The sequence below is a fragment of the Microcaecilia unicolor genome, chromosome 6 (genome assembly GCF_901765095.1).
Source record: "Microcaecilia unicolor chromosome 6, aMicUni1.1, whole genome shotgun sequence".
Taxonomy (NCBI): domain Eukaryota; kingdom Metazoa; phylum Chordata; class Amphibia; order Gymnophiona; family Siphonopidae; genus Microcaecilia; species Microcaecilia unicolor.
This window is the reverse complement of record NC_044036.1, coordinates 64,665,311-64,692,543: the sequence shown is the minus strand read 5'-3', so window position 1 is coordinate 64,692,543 and position 27,233 is coordinate 64,665,311. Positions and strand designations below refer to the sequence as shown.

Sequence of the window (27,233 nt, the reverse complement as noted above, 5' to 3'; positions counted from 1 at the left end):
CAACTGCATGCTGGATTACTAGTCTACGACCCCAACCCACAGTACATTTTTTACTTTTTGATCTTCCCATTGTTCCTGTTGATTCCTTTAAGCACCTTGGGGTAGTTATTGACTCAAAGCTTGCATACATTCAACAGATTTCTCAGGTTGTCAAGAATGGATTTTTCTGGCTTTGGTGGCTATGTTCCATTAGGCAGCTCTTGGATTTTCCATCTCTACACACCGTGATTGATGCATTTATCATGTCACAACTGGATTACTACAATCTCAACTTCGCCATCTCCATCTCCAGTCCAGACCTTACAAAATTCTGCTGTTCGCCTATTGTTTAGGGCTAAACACTCTGACTCAGTCACTCCATTGTCGGCAAAAGTGCACTGGCTCCCACTCTCTTACCGTATACAATTCAAGATCCTTCTCCTCACTCATAAGACCCTTTATCTCTGTAATCTCCTTACTTGGCCACTTTAGGAGTAGCCTAGTGGTTAGTGCAGTGGACTTTGATCCTGGGGAACTGAGTTTGATTCCCACTGCAGCTCCTTGTGATTCTGGGCAAGTCACTTAACCCTCCATTGCCCCTGGTACAAAATAAGTACCTGAATATATGTAAACTGCTTTGAATGTAGTTGCAAAAACCTCAGAAAGGCAGTATATCAAGTCCCATTTCCCTTTCCCTCCCACATCCTTGGATGCTAATTGTCTGGTGCTACCCTCTCCCAAGCAAGCTTGTTATGAATTTACTCGTCACACTGCATTTTTCTTTCTTGCTTCTTTTCTTTGGAACAGCCTTGCCAGCAGATATTAGATGTGAACTTTCCCTGCCCAGATTTAAGATAAAACTTAAAACTCACTTTTCCAGCAGGCCTTTGGCTTTGTCCCTAGCCAGTGCTGATCCTTTTGGTTCAAGTAGAGATACGGCACTTCCCTCTGTACTTCTCCTTACTATTCCCTTACCTGTGTGTGATTGCTGCTTTCCTATCTTTATGGGAGTTCTTTTCTGTTTTATATTTTATTGAACACCGCTTTGACCTCTTTTTGAGCATAGGCAGTATATCAAGTCTGTAATAAACATAAACATAATGAAATATACTTAAGAAGCCTGCAACGATGTGGCCTACCTGCACCATCATCAGCAAGTGGCAAGACTATTGGATCTCCAGTCTCTGGTTCAATGACTGCTGTCACATTTGCCCCCAAAACAGGGAAAAATCCTTGATGAACTTCTGCATATATGATGACTGGATGGGGGAAAGTGACCACCTCATTATTCACATAAGTCTGGACGATTACTGGAGACATGTTTTCATCTGCTACCCGGGAGGTCACAGTTAGACTGACAGCCTGGCTGGAATTCAATGTGTTAATGAACTGATACGTCCAGTCTCCTGTCTGAAAAATCACATTTTGGTAGTTAAAGAAAATTCTGTGCTTCTTTCATATGAACAGGGAAAATGACAGTAGACAAGGACATTAAGCTTCATTCATCTATAACCCAGTTGATTTTTGGCATCTTGATAACCTCCAGGAATCTTTTGTGTTTATGCCCTGATTAGCGCAGTGGGCTAAGAACCTGGGGAGCCAAGTTTGATTCCCACTGCAGCTCCTTGTAACCTTGGGCAAGATACTTAACCCTCCATTGTCTCAGGTACAAAACTCAGATTGTGAGCCCACCAGGGACAGAAAAAGTGCCTGCATCTAGTATATGTATACCTCTTTGGTTATACCCACAGAAAGGCGGTATATGAAATCTATTACCCTTTTACCCCCAGATTTTTTAAATTCTATCACTGTTTCTGTTTCCAAAACCACCCCAAGAGACTATTCCATGCATTTACCACAGGAGGATTTTGTGACCATGCAGGAATGCAGCATCTGGAACTAGACCCACAGACCACCATGGTAATAATTTATATTGTATTATATTAAATTTTCTGTGCATTTCAACTGTATAGTGAAAATAGTTATAACTGTCTCAGTGGCAGTGCCGGGTGGAAAGTCTCTAGCTTGATGCTTGAGTCTTCCACTCCCTGGATCAGCCAGGGCTCAGGATATTATAGAGGTCGCTGGCTCAGAACCATTAGGGCAATGGCCAGACTAACCCCCCTGTTTACTAAGCCGTGTGGCAATGCCAACACAGCCCATTCAAAGTGAATGGGCTGTGTCGGCATTAGCACACAGTTTAGTAAACAGTGTGTAAGTATATTGGAGGCAAAGGGGAAAAATCACCAAGTAACTGTAAATTAAGGCTTAAATTAAAGCTTATGGTGCGCGATTCCGGCACTGGGTTGGATTCAGCTGGAAGTACAAAGGGACAGGAGGAAAATTCCAGATCAACTAAAGACTACTACTACTACTTAACATTTCTAGAGCGCTACTAGGGTTACGCAGCGCTGTACAATTTAACAAAGAGAGACAGTCCCTGCTCAAAGAGCTTACAATCTAATAGACAAGTGAACGGTCGGTCCGATAGGGGCAGTCAAATTGGGGCAGTCTGGATTCACTGAACGGTAGGGGTTAGGTGCCGAACGCAGCATTGAAGAGGTGGGCTTTAAGCAAAGACAGGGAGGGGAGGGGCAGGGAGGGGGCTTGGCGTAAGGGCTCAGGAAGTTTATTCCAAGCATAGGGTGAGGCGAGGCAGAATGAGCGGAGCCTGGAGTTGGCGGTGGTGGAGAAGGGTACTGAGAGGAGGGATTTATCCTGTGAACGGAGGTTACGGGCGGGAACGTAAGGGGAGATGAGGGTAGAAAGATAGTGAGGGGCAGCAGACTGAGTGCATTTGTAGGTAAGAAGGAGAAGCTTGAATTGAATGCGGTATCTGATCGGAAGCCAGTGAAGTGACCTGAGGAGAGGGGTGATATGAGTATATCGGTTCTGGCGGAATATGAGACGTGCAGCAGAGTTCTGAACAGATTGAAGGGGGGATAGATGGCTAAGTGGGAGGCCGGTGAGGAGTAAGTTGCAGTAGTCCAGGCGAGAGGTAATGAGAGCGTGGACGAGAGTTCGGGTGGTGTGTTCAGAGAGGAAAGGGCGACTTTTGCTGATGTTAAAGAGGAAGAAGCGACAGGTCTTGGCTATCTGCTGGATATGCGCAGAGAAGGAGAGAGAGGAGTCAAAGATGACTCCGAGGTTGCGGGCAGATGAGACAGGGAGGATGAGGGTGTTATCAACTGAGATAGAAAGTGGAGGAAGAGGAGAAGTGGGTTTTGGTGGAAAGACGATAAGCTCGGTCTTGGACATGTTCAGTTTCAGGTGGCGGTTGGACATCCAGGCAGCAATGTCGGATAAGCAGGCCGATACCTTTGCCTGGGTCTCCGCGGTGATGTCTGGTGTGGAGAGATACAGTTGGGTGTCATCAGCATAGAGATGATACTGGAAACCATGAGATGAGATCAGGGAGCCCAGGGAAGAGGTATAGATTGAGAAGAGAAGGGGTCCAAGGACAGATCCCTGGGGAACACCAACAGATAAGGGGATGGGGTGGAGGAAGATCCATGAGTGAACTTTGAAGGTGCAGTGGGAGAGATAGGAGGAGAACCAGGAGAGGACAGAGCCCTGGAACCCAAATGAGGACAGTGTGGCAAGAAGTAAGTCATGATTGACAGTGTCAAAAGCGGCAGATAGATCGAGGAGGATGAGGATGGAGTAGTGGCCTCTGGATTTGGCAAGGAACAGGTCATTACAGACTTTAGAGAGTGCTGTTTCTGTCGAGTGAAGAGGGCGAAAACCGGATTGAAGCGGATCGAGGATGGCATGAGAGGAGAGAAAATCAAGGCAGCGGCTGTGGACTGCGCGCTCAAGTATCTTGGAGAGGAAGGGTAGGAGGGAGATGGGGCGGTAGTTGAAGGGACAGGTAGGGTCTAGTGCTGGTTTTTGAGGAGTGGCGTGACTACGGCATGCTTGAAGGTGTCGGGGACAGTTGCAGTGGAGAGAGAGAGGTTGAGGATATGACAGATGGAGGGGTGATAGTAGGAGAGATGGTGTTAAGTAAGTTGGTGGGGATGGGATCAGAGGAACAAGTGGTGCATTTTGAGGAGGAAAGAAGGCGGGCGGTTTCTTCCTTGGAGAAAAGAAAAAATAAAAATAGACCTCTGATCTTTTGAAAATTGACAGATATAGATATTTAATGAAATCCGAGTTTAGCGTTTTTGAAGCAATTCAAATGGTCAAATACAGATGCAACCATTACCTACAAGCGTTAACCATTTTTTAAAACTCAGATGGGTGACATAGGTTCTGCACCATATTCTTATTTTAATGCTTCCAGCTGTTGAATACAATTCTGAGCAGATACAGCTGATTCTAATTTATTGAGAGTTTTGCTACAGGCACATAGTGGAGGAAGCCATTCTGAAAACATGGTAGACAGTTGGAAGAATTAGGTAGTAACCTCCTACCTCTGTAGTTCCAGGAATTCGAAGGTAAGCTACATGTAAAATTGAATCCTGAATAAAGTTTTCATTTTTGTAGGTTTTCTTACTGGGATCCTTTATTAAAAACTTGGGGGATTCACCAGCCTGCCATGTGACTATAAAGAAGGTATCATTCCACCCAGTGCCATCAAAAGTCACAGTCCCACTCAATTGCTGATCAGGCTGAAGAAGTTGAGTGATACTTTCAAGCTATTAGAAAGAAATAAACAATGTCAAGCTATTGGAAAGAAACAATGACATAAGACTGCTTATCAAGAGCAAAAATAAACTTGAACCATCAACTGCAATCCCATTTGTGAGTAAAAGCAGGATAGACAAAAAAATACTAAGGGACTGAGTTACTAAGATTTTTCTCCAATTATCTCTCTATGGGAGATAAAACTAGTAAATCAGACCCTAAGCCTAGTTTGATTTTTGATTATAGTAATTTCATATTAAAATATAGAAAATGACAGCAAATAAAGACCATCCAGCTTATAATCGAACGAGAAAAACGCCCAAGTTCCGACCTAAATCGGGAGATGGGCGTTTATCTCACAAAAACGAATAACGCGGTATAATCAAAAGCCGAATTTGGGACGCTTTCAACTGCACTCCGTCGCGGATGCGGACAAAGTGGACGGGGGCGTGTCGAAGGCGTGTCAAAGGCGGAACTGGGGCGTGGTTATCACCCGAACAGAGATGGGCGCCCTTCGCCGATAATGGATGCGTTTGTAGCTAGAATTTAGGGCACTTTTCCTGGACCCTGTTTTTTCACGAATAAGGCCCCAAAAAGTGCCCTAAATGACCAGATGACCACTGGAGGGAATCGGGGATGACCTCCCCTGACTCCCCCAGTGGTCACTAACCCCCTCCCACCACAAAAAAATGATGTTTCACAACTTTTATTTTCACCCTCAAATGTCATACCCTCCTCCCAGGCAGCAGTATGCAGGTCCCTGGAGCAGTTGTTAGGGGGTGCAGTGGACGTCAGGCAGGTGGACCCAGGCCCATCCCCCCTACCTGTTACAATTGTGCTGCTTAATGCTTATTAGTCGTCCAACCCCCCCAAACCCACTGTACCCACATGTAGGTGCCCCTCTTCACCCCTTAGGGCTATAGTAATGGTGTAGACTTGTGGGCAGTGGGTTTTGAGGGGGATTTGGGGGGCTCAACACACAATGGAAGGGTGCTATGCACCTGGGAGCTCTTTTACCTGTTTTTTTGTTTTTGTAAAAGTGCCCCCTAGGGTGCCCGGTTGGTGTCCTGGCATGTGAGGGGGACCAGTGCACTACGAATCCTGGCCCCTCCCACGAACAAATGCCTTGGATTTATTCGTTTTTGAGCTGGGCACTTTCCTTTTCCATTATCGCTGAAAAGCAAAAACGCCCAGCTCACACATTGGCGAATAAAACATGGGCGTCTATTTTTTATCGATAATACGGTTCGGTCCGCCCCTTCACGGACCCGTTTTCGGAGATTAACGCCCATGGAGATAGGCGTTTCTGTTCCATTATGCCCCTCCATGTGGCCTACTCATACAATCTACTAGTCTCTACTATCCCTTCATCTCCTTGTACTTGTCCCATACTTTCTTTAATTTGGATACAGTCCTCGCCTCCACCACCTCTGCAGAAAGGCTGTTCCTTGCATCTATCCTTTCCATAAATAATTTCCTTAGATTATTCCGGAGTACTGGAAATATTGCCTTTTATATTTTGATACCTGGTCTAAATGCTAGTTTGTGCCACAAGGAAACAATATTTATTTTGATCAACCTGCTTGACAAAATCAAAATGTTTTGGCAGAAATTAGAATTCCTATTAAAATGATGACTGGGATATTAGGTGAACATAGTCAAGAGGGTTATAACAAGTTTATCAAAGAAGACATTAATAACACCAAGCCAAAAAGTTCACAGTACCTATTATTTCAAGTATCACCCTGAAGAAAGCCACATCAAGATGGATGAAACATCAGTCGAGCAAACTGAGACACCATGACACCAGTCATAGAAGCCTAAAAGAACATGGATGTTTCTGTCTTCTCTCCCACCACCACCCCTCCCCTTCACCAGCCTACAGATCTAGCGACTAACCATGGTGAATGCAAATAAGAGGCATGTAAGATGGCATGGGGGCGTGGGGGGGGGGGGTCTAACTGATGGAGAGTCTGAAGGGTGAGGTCTGCTCATGATAGGTGAAGTGAGAATTACAGAGGAGGGAAGGTGACAGTTTCCTTACATACTGCAAGAACAGTAAAATGGCCATGGTATTTAAAGCCGAAGAAAAACAGATCCCAAATCAAAAGTCCCAATGATAAAATTCTTTTTATTGAAAAAACACCCAACACTGTCCACGTTTCACCCACGCATGGGTTGCCTCAGGGGTAATACATAAGTGAGCGTGCCAGAGGGCTCACAATCCCAATTTAGTTATGAAAATTGCTCAACAGCACTGAGTAGAGCCTCTGTAGGTTATATTTCCATAGTGGAAGCATAGAGTGGAGGGCTTCTTTTCTCTCTTCTGGCTCTACTCAGTGGGTGAAACATGGACCATGTTGGGTGTTTTTTCAATAAAAATAATTTTATCATTGGGACTTTGATTTGGGATCTGCTTTTTTTTTGGCATTCTTTCTAGTGCAGATCCAAAGAGCCTCTCTGGTGTTTGCTTCATGGTATTTAAAGCTCCATTTTACATAGAACATAGAGATCAAAATTGAGATGTCCAGGTTAGGACGTGCACAATTCTGATGGTATTTTACAAAAAGGGTTTGCTGATGAAGAGCCTTTTCTAAAATAAATGCAGGAGTGCATGAGTATTTACCAGCATGTGCAGCAGGAACAGCCATTTTACAAATATACATGTTGAAAAAAAATGAATGGTGCAGATCTGGTAGGGGGGAAGCAGTTTTAATGGGGTTTCACTTCAGAGGTGGACATAAACTACATGAATTAAGAAGCATGATTCCCTTAATCCTTTATATAAAGCCCTATCTGTGTGTCATTGAGCAAGTGTAAAAGCCAACGTGGAACTTTTTCTCCATACTTGTGTATTCCCTTTGTGAAATGCGTAATACATGTGTAGACTTTAGTCCTGCTCAAATCCTACTCAAACCACGGCTTCCGAAAATCTCTACTTAGTGTGGATTTCCACATGTACATACCAGCTTTCTGAAATCAGTTTTTACTTGTTGTCGGAGGGACACAGGCACGACGGCAGTCAATTCCCAGACTCCCTGCCACAAGCTCGCACGAACACCTTTTCTCCAGTCAGCCCAGGCTTAGACACCTACCTGAACAGAGTTTGCCTCCAGGAGCTAACACACTTTTGGAAATAGTATGGCCCAAAAAAGAAGGTGCTCTGTCTGCCTGGCCCTCTTTCCCCAAGTAATAGTTCTTCCCTCCCCCTCTTCAGCACAAGCCACCAAGCCTCCTAGGGGCTCCTTTCCTTTTTACCAAGCACCTGACTCTGGACTACATGCTGTGCTGCTGTTGTAATCTTTTGCGCAATCGTTGGCATTAAGATTATTCTCCTTATCATTATTTGCATTCACATCGTTACAACTCCTGAAGAAGGCTCATTGCCGAAAAACACAGCCCGTGTTGGGTCTGGATTGTTTATGCAACTTTTATTGGAGAATAAAACCTTTTACGTTTTGAAGATATTGGACTTCTGGAGTTCTTGGAACTTTTTGTTTCCTTCCACTCTCTGTTGGTTTGTTTGACTACTATGGAAGTATTCACCCCCCTTTCTGTTTTGATTTCAGCATTATTAGTCAGATAATGCCTCTGAAAGTAGAGGAATAGTAATCAGCAGCACTTATCCATTTAGATGATGCTGGTACTCGGACTAGTGACTTTAATATCAGGCCATTGGCTATTTGGGCATTGATCTGATTATTAGCATTTTTCCTTCTCTTAGGATAGCACTATGACTTTTGAGATGATATTTTAACTTGTTTATCGATTACTTGCATTTTGTTGCATTTTCTGTTTTCCATTTTTATTGTATTTCAGTTTAAGATGAGTGTATTTATTGTTTTATGTGATGTATTATTTTGTTTTACATGATGTTTTGGTTTGTAATCCACCTCAGGCTGGCTCACTGGTTAAACAAACTTTAAAATTTTATTTATTTATTTATTGCTCACACCTTTTTCAGTAGTAGCTCAAGGTGAGTTACACTCAGGTACTCTGGAAAATGTTTAACTAAGTTACTAATTAGGCTCCTCTAGGGTAGAGAGCTGCCAACTATACCTGAATTGTAATTCATTGTGCGTATAGAGTTTAGGAAGGCAACTAATGCTTTTATTTCTGCCCCCCCCCCCCCCAAGAAATATATATTTATATATATATATATATATATATATATATATATATATATATATATATATATACTATGAGAAACTCATCTTTGGGATTATATGGTTGTGAAGTGGCTCAATACTTTACTTGGCAAGGACAATAGTAACCATGTTGGTCAATAGAAATAAAATGTTATTGCACTCTAGTAATGTCATAAAATGTGAAGAGAGTTCAAAGTTATAATATACCACAGTGCAAAGATCCACAGTTCACAACAAAAATCAGTTTTCAATCTTCAAGTAAGATAGAGAAAGGCATTTTTATCTATTTAAAAAATATGATATAAATATAATTCATAACAAAACTCCATTTTTGTTTTGCTAGTGTATTATTTTTATTTAACATTATTTTGGCTTGGGATTTGATTTTTTTTTTATCACTATAAGCTAATCATTTAGCACATTTAACAATAATTACATTTAGTTAGAAATGTAGGCCCCAATATTCAGCAGCATTTATTTAGTTAATGCCGCTGAAACGCCGTATAGACCACCCCTGCCACTAGACATAATAAGTGTCCACTTAAGCTGGCAGTATGTGGGGAGGCCGCAGCATGGCAAATGTGCAGCATTTCATCTTTCCCCTTTTCCCTTTCTCCTGCTGCCACTACCACTCTTCCTCTTTCTGGACCTATTGGACAATTGAATTTGGCGCCAGCACAAGGTCTTTTAACCACAGGCTTGCACTCGGAGTACTGCCACTCCCCTCCCCATCAGGAAGTCCTGTGTCAAAGGGTAGCAAGATGCGGCAGCACCAGTGGCGTAGCCAAAAGTCAATTTTTGGGTGGGCCAACAGGTTGGATGGGTGGGCACTAGACAGTGGTGTGCTGGTAAATGTTTAACAACAGGCTCTCTCCCCGGTCCACCTCTGCGCCCGTCCACCTCCCCTCCCCCCCCCATCCACCTCCCCTCAAAATTGCAGAGCTGGCTATAGCCGGGGAGAGAGCCTGGGGTGGGGGGGGGGGGGGGCAATGCATTACTGTCTCCAGGAAAAAAAAATTAAATGATCCCAGGTTCCAATTTAATTCATGTTTAATGTGGGATAAAATACCATAAATAAGTAAATAAATATAAACTTTTAATGTTGAGCACCTGATTCTCAAAGTGGACATATTCCAAACACTATAATGAAAATAAAATGATTTTTTTCTACCTTTGTTGTCTGGTGACTGTTTTTCTGATCATGCTGGCCCAGTATCCGATTCTGCTGCTATCTTTCCTCTTAACTCCGTTTCCAGGGCTTCCTTTCCATTTATTTCTTTACTTTCCTCCTTTCTTCTTCATTTCTTGCTCTATATCCATAAGTAAAAGCTGGGTCCTCTGCAGACTTGACTGTCTAGTGGATCCAGCTTCTGCCTATTTTCTTCATCCATATGCAGTTTTTCTCCTCTCTTCCTTTTCCCTCATCTCATCTCCTTCCTCATTCTTCCATCCCCTCCATCCATGTCCAGCATTTCTTCTCTCTCCCTTCCCTCTCTTCCATCCATGTCCAGCAACCCTCCTCTCCCCTTCCCTCCATCCAGCAACCCTCCTCTCCCCTTCTTCCACCATGTCCAGCAACCCTCCTCTCCCCTTCCCTCCATCCAGCAACCCTCCTCTCCCCTTCTTCCACCATGTCCAGCAACCCTCCTCTCCCCTTCCCTTCATCCAGCAACCCTCCTCTCCCCTGCCCTCTCCTCTCCCCTTCTTCCACCATGTCCAGCAACCCTCCTCTCCCCTTCCCTCCATCCAGCAACCCTCCTCTCCCCTTCTTCCACCATGTCCAGCAACCCTCCTCTCCCCTTCCCTCCATCCAGCAACCCTCCTCTCCCCTTCTTCCACCATGTCCAGCAACCCTCCTCTCCCCTTCCCTTCATCCAGCAACCCTCATCTCCCCTGCCCTCTCCTCTCCCCTTCTTCCACCATGTCCAGGAACCCTCCTCTCCCCTTCCCTCCATCCAGCAACCCTCCTCTCCCCTTATTCCACCATGTCCAGCAACCCTCCTCTCCCCTTCTCTCCATCCAGCAACCCTCCTCTCCCCTTCTTCCACCATGTCCAGCAACCCTCCTCTCCCCTTCCCTCCATCCAGCAACCCTCCTCTCCCCTTCTTCCACCATATCCAGCAACCCTCCTCTCCCCTGCCCTCTCCTCTCCCCTTCTTCCACCATGTCCAGCAACCCGCCTCTCCCCTTCCCTCCATCCAGCAACCCTCCTCTCCCCTTCTTCCACCATGTGCAGCAACCCTCCTCTCCTGTCTGCCCTGTTTCCTTCGGCCCCCCACCCCCGTACCTTTAAATATTATAGTTTTGCTGGAGTCGCGGGCAGCCGGCATTGAAGACATTGGCAGGCTTTCGCCGGTTCCAGCAGCTTTCCCTTCCCTCGTTGCAAGTCGGATGATGGCTCCGCCCTCGTAGAAACAGGAAATACGTCAGAAGAGGGCGGAGCCATCATCCGACTTGCAACGAGGGAAGGGAAGGCTGCTGGAACCGGCGTAAGCCTGCCGATGTCTTCAATGCCGGCTGCCCGCGACTCCAGCAAAACTGTAATATTTAAAGGTACGGCGGGCGGCGGCAGTGGCGGGCTGGGGAGGCAGATGCGGGATCGGAGCTCAGCCTGCTCCCTCCGCTCCGCTGCCTCCACTGCTGGGTGGGCCTGAACCAAAACTGGGTGGGCCTGGGCCCACCCGTGGCTACGCCCCTGGGCAGCACTCAAGTGTGGGCCTGTAATTTAAGACTTGACACCACTGCTGAATTCACTTATTCCTTCAACCCTGAAAGAGGGAGAGCAGTGGTGGGGGGCAGTACTGGGGGCAGCAGTGCAGGCCTCGCAGAAGAAAGGAAGGATGGGGAAATTTGGATGGTTGACATGGGGGTGGTGTAAGAGGGAAGGGAAGATGCTGGCTACATGGGGGAGGTAGGGAGATGCTAGATTATGGGGGGGGGGAGGGTAAGGTAGGGTGGGGTGGTATGGGGCAGGGTGCAGGGCTGAAGGGTCACCTAGGGCACTGGATACCCTTGAGGCAGCCTTGAACCTGGCACCATTCAGATAGCATTGGGGCAGTCCAGGGGTGGAGCTGGGAGTTACCTAGAGACCATCGATATTCAGTGCTGGTATCTGAAATGTCTGTAACAAATGTTGACTGCTATGGCTGAATATTTGAGGGGGGGCAGTGGATTTTTGAGAGGTTTCGGTTAATTGTAGCCACAGGTTCAGACTATTTTGTTATTCTTGATAAAATGCCAAAAGCACATAAAAGGGCCTTGTGTACCCTTTACATAAGAACATAAGATAACAAGATGTGCTATACTGGGTCAGACTAAAGGTTCATGAAATTCAGCATCCTGGTCCTGATCCAGATCCAGATCACAGGTAGTTAGCAGGATCCCCAAGATCAATCCCACAGCTCTCCCAAAACAACATAGCTAATAATGGTTTATAAGTTTTCCTCCAAGAGTTTTTCTGTAGTCTTTTTAAATCCATCTAGGCCAGAGGTTCTCAACCCAGTTCTTGGGATACACCCAGCCAGTCAGATTTTCATGAATATGCATGAAATAACAAGCACTAACTCCATTCTATGCAAATCTGTCTCATGTATATTTCATTGTGGGTATCATGAAAACCTGATTGGCTAGTTATGTCCCAAGGACTGGGGTGAGAACCACTATCTAGGCTAACTTTATTGACCATATCTTCTGAACACAAATTCCACTGCTTAATTGTACATTCACAGATATACCAAGTCACACGCATCCAGGCCCCAACTCTAGCACACATGCATAACCGCGCGAGTCTCATGAATTGCTAGCATTTTCCTTTCCTGCCCCTACTCGCGCAGCTTGGCCCAGCATCTCTCATTTTCCTAGCTCCTGGTGGTCTCCTGAACTAGCTTGATGTCGCCGGTAGCGCTGAATAGACGCTGCTTCCGACTAACTGTGAACCTTTCTTCTGCCGCTCCCACCTCCAGAAACCAGAAGTAGTATCAGAGGAGGTGGGAGAGGCAGAAGAAAAGCCCCACATTGGCTGGAAGCAGCGTCTATTCAGCGCTAACAATGGCGTCGAGCAAGTTGGGCAAACCGCAGTAGCAGGCAAGTGAGTGATGCCAGCTGAAAAGGAAAGGGAGAGAGTGTCAGGGGGAGGTAAGATAAAGAGTGTCAGGGGGAGGTAAGATAAAGGGTGCCAGGATGGTAATGGGGGGGGGGGGGGGGAAGAAGAGATGCCAAGATGGTGATGGGGGGAATCAGAAGAGAAAGAGATGCCAGGATGAGGAGGAGGGGGAGGGAGAGAGAGAAAGTAAGAGATGCCAGGAGGAGGATGGAGAGAGAGAGAGAGAGAGAAAGAGATGCCAGGATGAGGGGGAAGAAAGAGAGAAAGAAATACCAGCATGAGGAGGAGGGGGAGGGAGAAAGAGATGCCAGGATGAGGAGGAGGGGGGAGAGAAAAGTCCATAAGCCTTTATTAAAATGGACTTGGGGAAAATCCACTGCTTATTTCTAGGATAAGCACATAAAATGTATTGTACTGTTTTGAGATCTTGCCAGGTACTTGTAACCTGGATTGGCCACTGCTGGAAACAGGATGCTGTGCTTGATAGACCTTCGGTCTGTCCCAGTATGGCAATACTTATGTAGTTGGTGGACCTCCAAACGGGAGATGGAACAGGAGCAAGGGAAAAGAGAGGAACACTTGCTGGACCTCTGAGGGGGACAGAAGGAGGAATGAGAGGGAGAGATGCTGGCCTGACAGGGGACAGGAGGGAAAGGGAGAGATGCTGGTATGTTGGGGGGGGGGGGTGGGCATAGGGACACAGAAGAGTTATGTTTGACAGAGCAAGAATAGGGACACAGAGGGAGGAGATGCTCAATGTGGCAGCAAGATAGGGGAAAGGACATAGAGGTGATGCTGGGTAGGGTGGATAGGGATACAGAGAGAAGATGAAAGGTGGACATGGAGAGAAAAGAAGTGCCAAATGGACAAGGAGACCCTGGCAAGACAGTTAAGAGAAGACAGAGGAAAACAGAAACCAGAGAGTGGGACCAACATGATTAGAAAAGTAAAATTACCAGACAACAAAGGCAGAAAAAAATTATTTTCTATTTATTGATTAGAATATGTCAGTTTTTGCAATGTACATATACTAGAGCTGGTTTAAGACATGGCAGGGCCCGCAAGAGAAATCTGACTAATTTGCTTTAAATCTCCAGAGCTGCAGTGGTAAATCTCCAGCTTTGGGATGGGCCACCCTTGGCATCTCTGAATTCAGAGCTGGTGCTAGGATTTTATGTACCACAGCTGAATCTTCAATCTTGCGCTTCCTCATACCTCCCCTCTTTGCCTGTTAGAATCTGCCAATCAGTGGCAGCTCTGGCATAAACAAGTACAGTGCAATCCGCTTAAGTGCAAGGGTCTGGGACCAAAGAAATACATGCAGTTAACCGGAGCGTGCGCTTAACTGTTGTGACCCAAAGAAGCTTGACATCTGATAAACATATGTACAGTACTGTTTTATACGTACAGTATACGGTCTCCGTTAACTGATGTTATACAGGCTCCGTTAACTGACGTTAGGCTTACTTGAAGTAATTAGTCATAGTCTCTGTACACTCTTGTGTCTGTGAGTTCCATAGACTACGTCTGCCAGATGGTAAAAACTGTCATAGCAGTGACATCCAGTGGCCTCCAGATAGGCCCGCACAGTGTTGAGACTCTCCAGTGCTCTTGCAAAAGTGATAGAAGGTTGTTGAATTTCATCAGCATGTGCCTCGCTACTCATTTCATCATCTGTTTCATCATCAGCTGTTGCCGGCGTGTAGGCACATATCTCGACAGCTACGTAGTGATGAAACACCGGCTGGGATGTCAATAGCCTGTTCATCTGACGTGTTTGCAACAGCTGCATCTGTTTTGTCCCTCTCCACATCCCTAACAAAGCTTGCCCGCTTGTAGCAGTTCACAATGGTTGCCTGTGTAACATGATTCCAGGCTTCTTTCTGCATATGTAGGGAATCCAACAGTGATAGATTACGAGCCAGTTCAATAGCAAGTTTATCCTTGTCAGTCTAGTCATCCATAACGCTCATCAGACGACGTAGCACAAGTGCCCAACAATGTTGTTTGAAATTGGCTATTATGCCCTGATCCATAGGTTGGATCAGAGAGGTAGTGTTTGGTGGCAGGAAGACCACCTTGACGTTAGACAGCCTGACATCAACACTGTGTGCAGTACAATTATCACAAAGCAACAAAATCTGACTCTTTTGTGCCCGCATTCTAGTGTCTAACTTCTTTAGCCACTGCTTCCAAATTTCCCCAGTCATCCATGAATTTGCATTAGCCTCGTATGACACAGGAAGTCGCTTAACATTCTTGAAGCAACAGGGCTGTTTGCTCTTTCCAATGACGAGTGGTTCCAACTTCTCACTCCCATCCATATTGCAGCAAAGGAGGATCGTCAGTCAGTCCTTCAACGTTTTACTTCCTGTAGTTTCGGCTTGTCTGAATGCAAGTGTTCCATCAGGAATCGCTCACCAGTAAAGACCGTTTTCGTCAGCATTGAAAATGTTACGAGGTGCAAACTCATAAAAGATGGTAGGAAGAACTGAAACAACCCAATTTTCAGTACCAAAGTCATCAGCGTCTTGCTTTTCACCATGCTGTTTCTTGAATTTTATGTTGTTCCTCTCCTTCCATCTTTCCAACCATCTAACAGTGGCTTTGAATTCAGTTAGTCCAAGACTTTCAGCTAGCTGATTAGCTTTCTCCATAAGCAGTCGACCACTGACAGGAAACCGTCTGCTCCTGACATGAGAAAACCACCGAAGAGCATCTTCTACATCCTCAGCTTTTCCCGCCCGTTTACATTTCCGGTGTGGATTTGTATTGTTTTGCCAGTCTTCCAGAAGCTGGTCTTTCTGCTTCAAGATACATGAAATTTGACTGGGATTGACACCATATTTTTTAGCAATAGAAGCTTGACTTTGTTTGTTTTCTAATTTTTTAAGAACTTCTATTCGTTTAGCCAGTGTTAAAGTCTTACAGTTGCGCAACGACTACGACGACGACGACGACTCCAGTGTACACTCTAACAACATTCTTTTGCTTCTTCTGCCTGTGGCAGTTAACCAACGAGATTTCAAATACCGCCCCTTTGTCACGCATCAATTGGCTTCCATATTCTGTGCGTGCGCTTATGCGGAGTCTTTCCTGCAGAGGAGCAGTCTTAAACCATGCATATAAGCAAATCTTGCACTTATCAGTGGTGCGCTAAACCAAAGTTTGTCCTCATAGAAATTGATGGCGCCAAAAATGGGATCGAAGTACGGCATGCAATTAAACAGAGCATGCGCTTATCTGACGTGCACTTAAATGGAGTGCACTGTATATGTTCACAGGTGATGTTCAATATACATTATATGCAAATTCTGGAGCCACATCAGTAACAGTTAACACAAAGTCTCCACTTCCAGGCACTTTGGAGGGATCACAAAACCTTACAAAAAATACATCCCAACCATATACAGCAAACCTAAAAATGCACTAACTTTCAGGACTCAAACAATGTTCTTGAAAAGCATTGAGTTGATGTGAACAGAAATGTTCCATTACATTACTCTGTGAGTGAGCTCTTCTTACGGACACAAACACAGACGTGCATATGCATATGCACACACACATATACATAAACACTCACAGGGAGGTTGGAAAGAATTCCATGAGCCATGCTCTGCATGCTTTCCCTACTTGTTTGCTTGTAGTGTAGCTATTATGCTTATAGCTACTCTGAATTTTACTCAGCTACTGGGTGTTTAATACAGCTCAGAGGGAATACTGCTCCACCTGTATGAGCACCACTCTAAAAGAAAAAAAAATAAAGGAATAATAGGGGCAGTTTTAAAAACAGCACTTTTGAAAACCCCTCCACTGTCTATCAGTTGCCTCCCCCAGCACCTCTGTTACTGATGGTAGTATGGGAACTATGTCCCCGTACCACCCCCCCCCCCCCCCCCCCACACACACACACACAAATAAAAATCAAAATAATGTACAATAAAATAATACAACATATGAACAAAATAGTATTTGCAGTATTCTAGAAATATATGTAGGTACTTTAACACTTGGCTCTCAATCAGCCCTAGCTCCATAGTCCAGCATCTTCCTGTTAGTCATGTGAACAGTAATGTTCAGCAGCATTGTAACAGAAATCCTGAGGTTACTGGCAGCCATTCCAGGGACGCCACGCTGAGATCTTGGACAAGTCTCTTAACCCTCCACTGCCTCAGGTACAAAACTTAGATTCTAAGCCCTTCAGGGACAGGAAAATACCTGTCCTGAATGTAATCTGCCTTGAGGTACTACTTAGAAAGATGTGATCTAAATCCAAATCTAAAATCCAGTACCAGGCATACTGTGAAGTAATACAAAACATGACAAATGTCACTCAGGACCTATAAAGCAGTAACTTCCACCAGCCACAAAACAAGGCCCTACCTAGGAAAAGGCAACACCATAAACATCACAGTGGGCACTAGAACATCAATCCACCTATGGGAAAACTAAACAAGCCAGATTAGTACAGATCAATCCTGCATAGACAGGCAATGCTAACAGAAAACCACATCTCTTTCACACATACAGAACACAGAGAGACCTTCACGCAGTATAGAATAATTAACCACATAATTAACCACTAATAAATAAATAAATAGACAAAAATTAAACGGAATCCCCAAGAAGTCAGAATACTCTGAATACTAGAGAAACAGCGATGCATGCCCCCTGTACTGTGCAAAATATAAAGAAAGCAGACATAATTTTCAAAAACTGATATATTCCAATCACTATGTTACAAATTAAATACAAATAAAACCAAAAATAAAAAATAAGATGATACCATTTAATTGGACTAACACAATGCATTCTTCACTTAGCTTTCAGAGGACTTAATCTCTTTCCTCAGGTCAGGTCAGGACAGGATACCATAACAGATTGGGTATCCCAGATATGGGTAGATACAACCAGGCTTGTCTATTGAGGCAACTGCAAGACTGGCTCTTGGGTACTAACACATGTACAGATGTGGACTTAGAGAGAGCATACTTTCACCCCTGGCATTTGAATTACCTGCTCTATACCCCTCATGGACGCCTGCCAGGGGACGCTCGGGGGAGCATACTGTTGAGGCCATTGTGGTCTCTTTGGCGTTCAGTACTTGCCTTGTGGAGGCAGGAGCCCACTAGTAGTATATTTTTGCCATTGGGGGGGAATGTAGAGTTCTTGCCAGGTAGTGAGAGCCGGATTCTGCGAAACTTGAAAGCAAAAGGGGTGCTATTGCTAGAAGACGTAGTTAGGGAGGATGGGATCCTGAAATCTGCCCAAGAACGTTTTCCTCTGGAGGAGAGGGGTCCTGCGGTGGTTCTGGCCTATCTTCAGCTATCGCATTACGTGCGAGCCTGTCTGCAGGTTTTGGCTAGCTTTGTGGGAGTTCCAGGAGGGGGATGCATAGGGTAAGGTTTCAGTATCTTGATTTTGTAAAGAATTGGGAAATTGTTCGTCTACGACGAGCTTGCAAATGGTGGCTGACCGGTAGGAGTGGGATGTGGGTAGGTCAATTGAGGCAAAGCTATTGTTGGTAACTCTCAAAGAGGGCCCATGAATGGTCCATAGCGCAGAACTGCAAGAGTGTCAGTTTCGTACACTACATAGAGCATACTTCTCCCCTCAGCAGGCTAGCCATGCGGGGGTAGTGAATAAGGGACAATGTCAGAAATGTGGAACGATAGGGGCTTCTTTATATCATGAATTGTGGCAGTTTAGATACATAAGAGCATTTTGGTCAGCTATAGCGGGATTCTTCTGTTTGGTATTTGGACGTAGGTTGTCCCTCACATTTGAAAAAGCGATTTTCTGTACATTAGGCTGGTGGGGGTCAGGAAAGTTGGGTGATAAGTTATTTTTAGGCAAAGCTTGTATTCTGGGAAAGAAATGTATTCTTAACCATTGGATTCAGGATCATCCCCCTCTGTATGGTATTGGAGGAATAAATTACATCAGCTCGTGATATGGGAGTCAGAGGGTGCCCACTTGTCTCCGAAGAGGCAGCAGAGGTTTCTGGCGATCTGGGGGGCTTCTTTGACTAGAGTTTCTCCTGCAGCTCAGAGTCAAATTTTGAACAGATTTTCGCAGGGCCGTTGAGGATGGCTGGGTGCGGGGACTAGGCATCACAGGGATGGGTTAGGGGGTTGGGGATTAGGGGATAGAGAATATATTACTTGAGGGTAGGTCGGACTAGAAGGGCAAAGGTCAGGACTACACATGTGGAACCACTGTTCTTGGGTGGGGTTAGTGGGAGAAGGGATTTGGGGAGCGGGTTGGGGGGATAGGAGGTATAGGGAGGGACGTGTGGACATGGAGGTATAATGGTCTTTTGGAGGTACTTGTTGTTGCTAAATTGGGATGCTTAGGATCTGTTTTCAAAGTCTATGCAGGAGTATGTTGTTCGCTCTTGAACAGCTTTCCAATTAGACTGTATCTAGTTAAACACACAGAATATAACACAAAGGGACAGAAGCTTTATGTAGTAGGAGACTAAGGAAGGATTAAAGTTCCTTAAATAAGTTCATGGTAGCTGGGAATTGATGAGGTTTGTGTTTAATGTTATACATAGAATAAAGGTGTGGGGTGGGGATGCACTGCTTAAAAAATGAAAGTTGAAGGAATATAATAGCTTGCCCACACTAAGTACTTCTTGTTATTTGAGTCTGTATGCAATTTTACTGTGGACGTGTCTCTTCTGTATTGTCCTCAATAAAAACTGTTGAATATAAAAAAAACATGCTCATAAATTTAAGCCTGCCATTTGTTTGCCAAGATTTATGAGTCTAGTGCTGTAAATCAGTGCTAACTCCTAACCACTTTTCCCCACTCTAAATCTGCCCGTTACTACCCACTTTTCATGCTCCTAAATTAAAGAGTTTAGCAAAATTCTGTGTAAAAATGTATGCACTCAGCCCTAGTGAATTTTCAAAGAGGCCAATTTATATACATAACTCTCAAAGTTAGGAGAATAAATCCTTTGAATATTGGGCCCTAAGAATGTACTGGCAAGTTCCAAGAATGCACCATGCTTTACGTTAGGGATGATGGGAAAGTTGTGTTCACTATCTTTATCTTCTGGCAAGGCGACATAAACCCACTGGTTGGACTGGCTTAGCAGAATGATAAGGAACACTTTGATTTATGGGAGGTGGATCTAATTGTTAGCACTGCCTCCAAGGCACATTAGGCACATTTCAGTCATTATGGGATGCCTGACTCAGTCACAACAGCTAGAAAGTTAAGTGAGGAGTTTTCTCTGAAGGTGATTGGGCGCTTGAACATAATACCTCATCATTCCCATAATTCCCATAGTCTAATGGAAAGACAGAATCAATAGTAAAGATCACCAAAAGATTTACAAAGAAAACCAAGTGCAATAATAAAGATCCTGGGAACCAATATTAAACACACTTACAAAGGGCACAACTACATAACATAACATTAAAATGTTATATTCTGCTAATACTGCAAAGTTCAAAGCACATCACAACAAAAAGAGCTGGAACATCACCAGGAATAACAGTTAATTTAGCTTATACATTAATCTAAAAACATTTTATGAAACCAAGTTTTAACTAATCTTTGAAAGATTAGATAATCTGATGTTAACTGTAAATCTTTAGGGAGTTCTTGCAAAATTCTCACTGCTTGATATGCAAAAGAATTATGAAATAATACAAATGACCTCTTCAGGAGTTGGGAAAGCAAAAATTCCATTATTACAGCTCCTACATTTCCTGCCAGACTACACCAAATGGAAATGAGCATACATATATACTGGCAGACTACCAAACAAAAATTTATGCAAGACACAAAAAAATTTAAACTTACTTCTCTCCTCTATAAGTAACCAGTGCCTGATCAATTATGAAGTCCAGACAAATACAGACAATGATTGCAAGTATCAGAAAGCTTCTGCTTCCCAAAGTGACAGAACAGTGATTGGTCAAATTGCACCATGCACAAAAGATTTCCCAGATCTAGTAACTGGTCAAACAGTGTTCATGTATCCATTACTCTTGACAAGACTGGAGACTTGGTACTTGCATGCACCATTCTCAGACACAGTGAAGGCAGACACTTGTACCAGCAAAACAGAAGACTCCTTAGGGCTACCAAAGAAACAGGAAGAGCAGCCACGACCATGGAAGAGGGCAGAGTGGCCATCAGGCTTATTTTCGAAAGAGAAGGGCACCCATCTTTCGACATAAATCGGGAGATGGGCGTCCTTCTCTCAGGGTCTCCCAAATCGGCATAATCGAAAGCCGATTTTGGGCGTCCCCAACTGCTTCCCATCGCGGGGACGACCAAAGTTCCCGGGGGCGTGGGAAGCGTAGCGAAAGTGGGACTGGGGTGTGACTAACAGATGGGCGTCCTCAAGTGATAATGGAAAAAAGAAGGGCGTCCCTGACAAGCACTTGGCCGACTTTAATTGGTCCATTTTTTCTTACGACCAAGCCTCAAAAAGGTGCCTGAACTGACCAGATGACCACCGGAGGGAATCGGGCATGACCTCCCCTGACTCCCCCAGTGGTGACTAACCCCTTCCCACCCTGAAAAAAACAACTTTAAAAACTATTTTTGCCAGCCTCAAATATCATACTCAGGTCTATCGCAGCAGTATGCAGGTTCCTGGGGGGGGGGGGGGGGGGGAGGTGTGTGTGTGTCAACGGAGGCATAGCAAAGGCGTGGACGTCCTTCTTTCAAACATTTTGGACATCCTGAACTGCCCCCCCCCCCCACAGGGATGGCCAAATTTCAAGGGAGTGGCCTAGTGGTTAGAGTACTGGTCTTGCAATCCAGAGGTGGCCAGTTCAAATCCCACTGCTGCTACTTGTGATCCAAAATCCAAATAAATAAATAAAGGGGGTGTCAGAGGCATAGCAAAGGCATGGACGTCCTTCTCACAGAAACATCCACATTTTGGACGTCCTCAACTGCTCGTCGCAGGGACGGAGGCATAGCAAAGGCGCCTAACACTTGGACGTCCTTCACCCATACTAAAAAAAAAATGTCCCTGACAAGCACTTGGACATTTTCACCTGGACTTGTGTTTTTTAAAGGTTGTAGACGGCAATTTATTTAAGGTTGTAGATGGCTATTATACATGCAGCTTGTCTGCGTGTATGAAGCCATCTCTGGCATGCCCGGAGCAGCCACGCATAACGCTTGGCTGCTCTGCACTGGCTTCCCCTCCTTAGGAAGGAAATCATGTGCAAATGAGCTAACAGCGAGCAGCTCATTTGAATGCGATTTCCTTCATGCATGCCCGTTCCTTTCTGAATCGCTAAGGGATCGGTAAGGGAAGGGCTTTTTCTGATCAGTTAGTGCATCAGTTAGTCCACTGCAGTGCCCCCTAGGGTGCCCAGTTGGTGTCCTGGCATGTCAGGGGGACCAGTGCACTATGAATGCTGGCTCCTCCCATGACCAAAGAGTTTGGATTTGGTTATTTTTGAGATGGGCGTCCTCGGTTTCCATTATCGCCAAAAACCGGGGACAACCATCTCTAAGGTCGACCATCTCAACATTTATGTTAACCATCTCTAAGGTCGACCTAAATGTTGAGATTTGGCCGCCCCCGACCGTATTATTGAAACGAAAGATGGCCTCCCATCTTATTTCGATAATTCGGATTTCCTCGCCCCTTCGCAGGGACATCCTGTGAGGACGCCCTTAGGAAAACTTGGGTGCCCCGTTCGATTATGCCCCTCTACGTCACTCTCTAAGCCTAATACCCAGTGGCGGCCCTACCATTAGGCCACCTGAGTTGGGGGCGTCAGGCAGCACTCTTTTGGAGTGGCATCCACCTCCATGCCCGCTGCTCTCTGGCATCACTCCCTCCCTTCCTTCCCCAAATTTACCTTCTTTTATGGCTTTCAAAAAAGTCAGGGCGGCAGCGGTTTCCATACACTGCTCTGCTGACCCCTTCTCTCTTACAGTCCACCTCTCTGACGTACTTCCTGTTTCCTCAGAGGCAGGGCAGGACGCAATAGAGAGAAGGGGCTGGAACCGGTGGCAGGGCAGCGTATGGAAACTGCTGCCGCCCCAAATTTTGGAAATCCAGAAAAGAAGATAAATTCGGGGAAGGAAGGGGAGAGATGTCAAACTGTGGGGGACATAGTGGAGCCGAGGGTGGGCGAAGTGGAGTGGAGCAGAGCCGAGGTGGCAGACCATCCCCTCGCCTCAGGCGCCAGACTGTCTTGAGCCACCCCTGCTACTACCTTGCAGTGATAGGAGTGTACTACCGTCCGCCTGGCCAGAACGAACAGACGGATGCGGAAATGTTAAAGGAAATCAGGGACGCAAACAAACTGGGCAACACAATAATAATGGGGGATTTCAATTACCCGCATATAGACTGGGTTAATGTAACATCTGTACACGCAAGGGACATAAGATTTCTTGATGAAATCAAGGACAGCTTCATGGAACAGCTAGTTCAGGAGCCGACAAGAGAAGGAAAAATACTAGACTTAGTCCTTAGTGGTGCTCATGATCTAGTGCAGGGGGTAACGATACGAGGGCCGCTTGATAACAGTGATCATAATATGATCGGTTTTGATATTGGCATTGAAGGAAGTGAAACTAGGAAATCAAGTACGCTAGCGTTTAACTATAGAAAAGGTGATTACGACAAAATGAGAAAAATGGTGAAAAAAAGACTGAAAGGAGCAGCTCGCAGAGTAAAAAACTTGCATCAGGCGTGGATGCTGTTTAAAAACACCATCCTGGAGGTTCAGGACAAATATATTCCACGTATTAGAAAAAAGGGAAAAAAGACTAAACGTCAGCCGGCGTGGCTAAACAGTAAGATAAAGGAAATCATTAGAGCCAAAAAACAATCCTTCAGAAAGTGGAGAAGAGAACCAACTGAAAGTAACAGGATAGATCATAAGGAATGCCAAGCCAAATGCAAAGCGGAGATAAGGAGGGCAAAAAAGGACTTTGAGAAGAAATTAGCGTTGGAAGCAAAAATACATAGTAAAAACTTTTTTAGATACATTAAAAGCAGGAAACCGGCCAAAGAGTCGGTTGGGCCGCTGGACGAAAATGGTGTTAAAGGGGCGATCAAGGAGGACAAAGCCGTAGCGGAGAAATTAAATGAATTCTTTGCTTCGGTCTTCACCGAGGAGGATTGGGGGGGACACCGGTGCCGGAAAGAATATTTGAAGCGGGGGAGTCGGAGAAACTAAACAAATTCTCTGTAACCTTGGAGGATGTAATGTGTCAGTTCAGCAAGCTGAAGAGTAGTAAATCACCGGGACCTGATGGTATTCATCCCAGAGTATTAATAGAACTAAAAAATGAACTTGCGGAGCTACTGTTAGAAATATGCAATCTGTCCCTAAAATCGAGTGTAATACCGGAAGACTGGAGGGTAGCCAATGTTACTCCGATTTTTAAGAAAGGTTCCAGAGGAGATCCGGGAAATTATAGACCGGTGAGTCTGACGTCGGTGCCGGGCAAGATGGTGGAGGCTATTATTAAGAATAAAATTGCAGAGCATATACAAAAACATGGACTGATGAGACAAAGTCAGCACGGATTTAGTGAAGGGAAGTCTTGCCTCACCAATCTAATGCATTTTTTTGAGGGGGTAAGCAAACATGTGGACAATGGGGAGCCGGTTGATATTGTATATCTGGATTTTCAGAAGGCGTTTGACAAAGTGCCGCACGAAAGACTCCTGAAGAAATTGCAGAGTCATGGAATCGGAGGTAGGGTATTATTATGGATTAAGAACTGGTTGAAAGATAGGAAGCAGAGAGTAGGATTGCGTGGCCAGTATTCTCAGTGGAGGAGGGTAGTTAGTGGGGTCCCGCAGGGGTCTGTGCTGGGTCCGTTGCTTTTTAATGTATTTATAAATGACCTAGAGATGGGAATAACTAGTGAGGTAATTAAATTCGCCGATGACACAAAATTATTCAGGGTCGTCAAGTCGCAGGAGGAATGTGAACGATTACAGGAGGACCTTGCGAGACTGGGAGAATGGGCGTGCAAGTGGCAGATGAAGTTCAATGTTGACAAGTGCAAAGTGATGCATGTGGGTAAGAGGAACCCGAATTATAGCTACGTCTTGCAAGGTTCCGCGTTAGGAGTTACGGATCAAGAAAGGGATCTGGGTGTCGTCGTCGATGATACGCTGAAACCTTCTGCTCAGTGTGCTGCTGCGGCTAGGAAAGCGAATAGAATGTTGGGTGTTATTAGGAAGGGTATGGAGTCCAGGTGTGCGGATGTTATAATGCCGTTGTATCGCTCCATGGTGCGACCGCACCTGGAGTATTGTGTTCAGTACTGGTCTCCGTATCTCAAAAAAGATATAGTAGAATTGGAAAAGGTACAGCGAAGGGCGACGAAAATGATAGTGGGGATGGGACGACTTTCCTATGAAGAGAGGCTGAGAAGGCTAGGGCTTTTCAGCTTGGAGAAGAGACGGCTGAGGGGAGATATGATAGAAGTGTATAAAATAATGAGTGGAATGGATCGGGTGGATGTGAAGCGACTGTTCACGCTATCCAAAAATACTAGGACTAGAGGGCATGAGTTGAAGCTACAGTGTGGTAAATTTAAAACGAATCGGAGAAAATTTTTCTTCACCCAACGTGTAATTAGACTCTGGAATTCATTGCCAGAGAACGTGGTACGGGCGGTTAGCTTGACGGAGTTTAAAAAGGGGTTAGATAGATTCCTAAAGGACAAGTCCATAGACCGCTATTAAATGGACTGGAAAAATTCCTCATTTTTAGGTATAACTTGTCTGGAATGTTTTTACGTTTGGGGAGCGTGCCAGGTGCCCTTGACCTGGATTGGCCACTGTCGGTGACGGGATGCTGGGCTAGATGGACCTTTGGTCTTTCCCAGTATGGCACTACTTATGTACTTATGTACTTATGCCACATCCCAACTAGAATAATAAAGAAAAGCCTTTCCCCTTGGTGGAAATTTCAAACAAGGGTTTTTAGACAATCTGTGGGCTTAGCTCTGCTACATAACAAATGCCTAGTAAGGGGACTTGTAACACGTACAATATTTCTGAAAAACAAACAAACAAGAATGGCAGTGCCACCTCAGATCTACTGTTCATTAAAACCAGCAGATCCTAAAGTACCTCAAAGGCAAAGCACCCAGGCACAAAGAAGAAAGGAAGACAGCTGCTCTTTCAGGAATAACTCCTGCCAAGCACAGAGCAAGGCAATGAAGGATAGGATTGACTTCCCCCTCAGACTAGGAAGGGTTTCTGAGAATTGCCCAGTGGTGGTGGTGTGAGTGTGTGTGTGTGTGGGGGGGGGGGGGGGGTGTTAGTGAGGAGAAAAGACAGATTAAAATACCAATCCATGTTCTTTTATTAAAAGTATGTCACCTCCCCTCTTCCGATATTCAACCATTGCCAGCTGAATTTGACCCAGATTGTCAATGCTGGGCCTAATCTGAGCACCACCATTAAATATCCAGGACATAGGTGGCCACCAGAACTTATTCAGGGACCAGCAATATTCAGATTGGTAGCTGAGTAAGTGCCCAGTCTAAGACGCTTACCCAGTTAGTGAATATCTCCACTAACTAGGTAAATCCCAGCACAGCCTGACTCCACCCCCAGACTGCCCTAGCACTAAACAGATAGTGCTACAGGGGTCACACCAGATTTTGAGTTGCACTGTACAGTTAAGTGCTGCTGAAAATCCTAGGATGGCCCACTTGCTGCAATGTAACCAGGCAAGCCTTTCTTGTCTGCTTAAATCATTTTGAATAGCTACCCTATAATGATTGTAGTCATTTTGAAAAACCTGTAGCACAGCAGCTAAAGGACATTCAGGGTTCAGGCAACTGACAGTGATATTCTAGGCTAATTCCAGCACTGAGTGTCTCCTTTCTGTTTTCAAAATGGACAAGCAACCCTGAAAATCAAGGCTCACTGTAGCTCTGACTACAGCTACCTAAACCCTCCAGGCACCAGAGCCCCTTTTCACTATGAACCCCCCCCCCCCCCCCCCCACACACACACACACAGATGCAGACATACTTTCTGCATAATAGAATCCTGTATTTACAAGACTGACCTGAATGGCGTGATGGGTAATGTCTCCATTCCTGAATGCTAAACCATTGAAGGCATCAATTAAGCCACTGGAATCCAGGCGATCTGTGGCAGAAAACTTTAATCCCTCTGAAATGTAGGCCAGAATTCAACAAAGAAATCAGAATCTTTGAAAATGTTTACAATGTAACATCATAATTCTTTACTGCAATGCTTAAAAATATTTTCCAGTCTTCCAAACTTGTTCTGGAGCAAGAGGCTAATATACCAGAAAAGTATTAGGCAAGATGATAGCACAAAACTCAGCAAACCACTACCCTCTCCTTTTGGGTCCCTATGTCAATATATG

At 45.0% G+C, this 27,233-nt stretch overlaps 1 protein-coding gene across 1 annotated transcript in view; it reads right to left on the bottom strand.

The window, feature by feature from the left end:
* CLCA2 (chloride channel accessory 2) overlaps positions 1 to 27,233 on the bottom strand; it is a 91,550-nt gene that overhangs the window by 20,296 nt on the left and 44,021 nt on the right. The window contains exons 11-13 of the mRNA XM_030206729.1: positions 26,907 to 27,013; positions 4,395 to 4,619; positions 1,119 to 1,389 (exon numbers count right to left, since the gene is read on the bottom strand). Coding sequence (XP_030062589.1) covers positions 1,119 to 1,389; positions 4,395 to 4,619; positions 26,907 to 27,013 — 603 coding nt within the window. The remainder of the gene's footprint in view (positions 1 to 1,118; positions 1,390 to 4,394; positions 4,620 to 26,906; positions 27,014 to 27,233) is intronic.